The sequence below is a fragment of the Plasmodium reichenowi genome, chromosome 9 (genome assembly GCF_001601855.1).
Source record: "Plasmodium reichenowi strain SY57 chromosome 9, whole genome shotgun sequence".
Lineage (NCBI taxonomy): Eukaryota > Apicomplexa > Aconoidasida > Haemosporida > Plasmodiidae > Plasmodium > Plasmodium reichenowi.
In genome coordinates this window covers 1,251,138-1,255,818 of record NC_033654.1, presented here as the reverse complement: position 1 = coordinate 1,255,818, position 4,681 = coordinate 1,251,138, and the positions used below count along the sequence as shown (strand labels likewise).

Sequence of the window (4,681 nt, the reverse complement as noted above, 5' to 3'; positions counted from 1 at the left end):
TTTTTTTTTTTTTTTTTTTTTTTTTTTTTTTTTTTTTTTCTGAGCATAAAATTTACATATATCTTACCTATATTTTTTTTTGTAAGACGAACGACAGAGGTTTAAGCTTTTATCGGACAGGAAGGGGAATTTCCTCAAGCTCTCTTCATTAACTTCAATTTCTAGGACATCAAAAAAAATGAGAAATGAAACATTATATATATATATATATATATATATATATATATATATATATATGTATATATTTATATTTATATTTATTTATTTATTCATTTTTCTAGTACTTCTCTCTAGGTTGTCATATAATTTAAAATAATCTAAGTTTAAAAAATAATCATGAAGAAAGGGATACAAATATTTTATTCTGTCTACAAAAGTTTACAAAATGGAATTTTCGTCACACATAAAAAAAAAAATATATATATAAAATATATTATATATAAAATATTATATATATATATATATATATATATATATATATATATATATATATATATATATTTGTATATTTATTTATTTATATGTGTACGTATTTTTTTTTTTTTTTTTACTACGAATGACAACCTTCTCCTTCATGTATGCATCATGATAAGAATAACGACTTAATATATTTTTGTGTTTCTTTAGTATATCAAAATGATTTGTTTGTCTGATTGGTCCTGTGTATTTTTTATAAATATGTATTTTTTTATTATATATTGTATCATCCTTTACATTAACACAATAAGTACTATCTATTTTTTTTATACATTTATTGACTTCATAAAAATTTAATATATCATCTACTGTTTCATTATCTATTATATTAAAAATAATTTCACATTGTGTACATTTTACTTTCTGTGTATTTAATATTGTATAAATTTTTTTTTTTTTTAACAAATACATATCGTTAATTTTATCCTTTTTTTTTTTTTTTATATGATTATTATAATAATAATCTTGATATTTGTAAAATTTATGATTAAAATTGTTTTCTGGTTCTTCCTTCTTCTCCTCCTCCTTCTTATTAGTTTCATGTTTCATTTTGTTTTGTCTTTGTTTTTCATTTTTATCTAGTAATAATAACATGTTTTTATAAAATAAGTAAATATTTTCTTTCGATATATTATTAATCTTTGTATTTTTTAAGAAATTATTTAAATGAGCATGTAAAATTATTGGACAATCATCAAAAGGTATTGTACATTGTATATAATGTTTATTATTATAGAATAAAAGTATAAGAAGAAAAAAATGAATTATAATAAATACAAAAAACATATAAAATAATAAAGGGAAATTATATACAATCATATACTTTAACATTCTGTACTTTATATTCTGTAATTTCTTATTCCTATCATTCGTATATTCAATACAAACATTTTTTCCCCTTTTCTTTTCACAACATATTTTATGTCTTTCATAGCAACTCCATTCTTTATAATATTTACAAAATTTATATAAAAAAATAATGACTTTATTCTTATCTTCATCTTTTTTATAGAGACATTTGTTATATCTCTTTATTGTGTAATTTTTAACCAGAATATTATTGATAAGGTATTTTTCATTCATCATGTTAATATGGCCCTTATCCAAAAATAAAAATAAAAATATATATGTATATATAAATATATATATATATATATATATATGTAAGATCATTTATCGTATGATCATATCATTATCAATATATATATGCCTTAATAATTTTTTTAAAAATAAATTAAAAATTATAACAACGTAATATTTACATATTCATATATTAGACAAGGCGGAACGATGGACATATATATGCAGGTACATTGAGAAAGGGAAACTAAAACATAGTTTCCTCATACGAAATATAAACACACATACGATAAATAAATATTACATATATATATATATATATATATATATATATATATATATATTTTATATATATATATTTTTTTTATATATATATATTTTTTTTATATATATATATATTTTTTTTCTTTTTTTTCATGTGTGATAAAGCCCTCTAACGAGAAAAAAAAAAAAAAAAAAGGAAAAAACAAAATACACATTTTAATATGTCAAAACATCATATAAAACAATATTTAAAAACTTTTAATATTAAAGTTAATTTTTATAAACATATAATCATTAAAAAAACAAAAAAAAAAAAAAAAATATAATATAATATATTAACAAAAAATTAATATATATATATATATATATATATATATGTATATACATTTCTTTGTTAAAAAATATAATATTCAAAAGATGTTCATTTTATAGAATCTCAAATAAATTACGTTGACGACACGTAATATTTTACAAAAAAAAAAAAAAAAATAATAAATTTATATATATATATATACATGTACATATTAATATATGTTGTTTCATTTTAGTGTATATCCTTTTAATTGTAAAGCCTTTTGTATTGATAACACTTGTATTCTTTGTTCATTATTCCACAATTTCATATTTTCTATTTTTGATTTCAAAATATTATTTAATATGTCTGTATTTTTTATAACCTCATTAACTAATTCTTCATCTGGTAAATCGATATTTGTATATATATCATCTAACACAACGTGTTCATTATTTTGATTGTTTTTATATAATACACAATTTGTATGAACATTATTATTATTGTTATTATTATTATTATTACTATTACTATCCTTGGATATATTTGTATTTGCTGTTTTATTTGTTTTCTTTTTCAAATCCTTGATTAAATTTCCGTTGGTCTTATTTTTCTCATGGACATATAAATTATTATTATTATTATTATTATTATTATTATTGTTATTATTATTTTGTGTAAACTCATCATTCATACTATCAATAGGTGACATCTCTACAACCGGTTTAGTATTATACAATCCACCTGCTGCTCTCTTTTCTAAATTATTATAATATATATTAGTATTCATATTATGAATATTATTCTTTTTATCTAATGTACGCATATAATCTGGAATATCATTCATCTTATTATCATAAGTTCCATTTGTTAAAACAGAAACATTATTCAAATATTTATCTTCTTCATAATTATTTTCATCTATAAATTGTTCATTTTTTCTGTTATCGTTATTTGGTGTTGTGTTCCCATGAAATACATTCTGATACAGTCCCTTGGTCGGCACATTATTCAAACTGTTTATATTATTCAAACTGTTTATATTATTCAAACTGTTTATATTATTCAAACTGTTTATACTATTCAAACCGTTTATATTATTCAAACTGTTTATATTATTCAAACTGTTTATATTATTCAAACTATTTACATTATTCATATTATACATATCTTCATTTATCGTATCGATCAAAGGATCCTTATCATTATACAACTTTTTCTTCTTATATACACCATAATCATCTCTTTGAGAAAAATTATGATTAGCATTAGTTTTCGTATTTCCATCTGCATTTTTATAGTCTCTCTTTTTTTTCTTTTTCTTCCTCATGTTATTATAAAGACTTAGATTACTATTATTATTAATAATAAAACTAGAACCGTTCTTATTATTTATATTATGCATTCCCTTATCATAGTAGTTTGTTGTAGTCATGCTATCTGCGTTTTGTATAAACCTTTTTTTATTATTGTAAAGTGTGGACGTTCCGCATTTGGATTTTGAAAAATTATCTTGCTCTTTTTTTTTACTGACAAAGGGTGTATTCATCACACTATTATTATTATTATTATTATTATGATCATTTATGTGCATTGCATTATTCACATTATCCAATTTGTTCATTTTGTATACTCCGGTAGATTGTGCTTCCTTCTTCATATTGTTCAAAAAGAATTTATTTGAAGCTGCTTGTGGCACCGTCATATTATTATTTTTACTTTTAAAAACCATATCTCTTTTGTTTATGTCCTTGTTCTTATAATCTAAGGATATATTACTCAGGTTCATCTGTAGAATTCTCTCTTTCTTGTTTAAGAGAGAATCATAATTTGTATATACATCTAAAGAATTCATATCGTTATAATCATTAATAATATTCAGAATAAATAAGCTATGTAATAGGGCGTATGTAATATTTTTATTTTTCTTTAAATAACACATTAATTCCTTTCCGTTATGTAAAGCAAGTTTTTTAAAATAGGATAGGATATAAATAATTTGAGTGGTTGTGAGTGTATGAACAATATTGGAAATATTTACTTTTATATAATTATCATTGTTTGTATTATTTATCATAATATTTGATTTATCTATTTTATTATTTAGAATAAGTAAATTATGTATGTTTGTCGAATTCTTTTCTTCTTTCATATTATCTTCATTATATAATATTGGTACTTTTTTTTTATCAAATTTATTTTTTATTAAATTTTTTGAGTTATTTATAAATAAATTATTTGTACATGAATTAGGATTATATAATGATATATTATTATTATTATTATTATTATTATTATTATTTAAAAAATTATTTTTTATATGATTATCACATAAATTATTACTTTTTAAATTATCATTATTATTATTATTGTATGATATGGGATGTCCATATTTATCTTTATATTCTTCATTAGCCCAAAAAACTTTCAATTTTCTTCCTTTAATTTCATATCCGTTAATATATTTAAACGCCAGCAAACATGTTTCGACATCCTTATATTCACAAAAAGCAAAACCTTTACTTACATTTTTATCCACATCATATTTTATTCGTACATTCTTAACTA

The 4,681-nt window shown here is 19.7% G+C and overlaps 2 protein-coding genes across 2 annotated transcripts in view; both read right to left on the bottom strand.

The window, feature by feature from the left end:
• The window catches only part of PRSY57_0931100 (hypothetical protein), a gene marked incomplete at both ends in the record, with an annotated part of 3,037 nt that extends 1,477 nt beyond the window's left edge, over positions 1-1,560 (bottom strand). The window contains 3 exons of the mRNA XM_012907550.2: positions 68-161; positions 285-368; positions 552-1,560. Coding sequence (XP_012763004.2) covers positions 68-161; positions 285-368; positions 552-1,560 — 1,187 coding nt within the window. Of the gene's footprint in view, positions 162-284; positions 369-551 lie in introns of the transcript that reaches the window.
• An 800-nt stretch (positions 1,561-2,360) lies between these two features.
• On the bottom strand, positions 2,361-4,681 carry PRSY57_0931000 (mRNA processing protein, putative; the record flags this gene model as incomplete). Its single annotated transcript, XM_012907549.2, has 1 exon — positions 2,361-4,681. A coding segment is annotated over one exon (2,321 nt), but the record flags the coding sequence as incomplete, so codon positions are not given.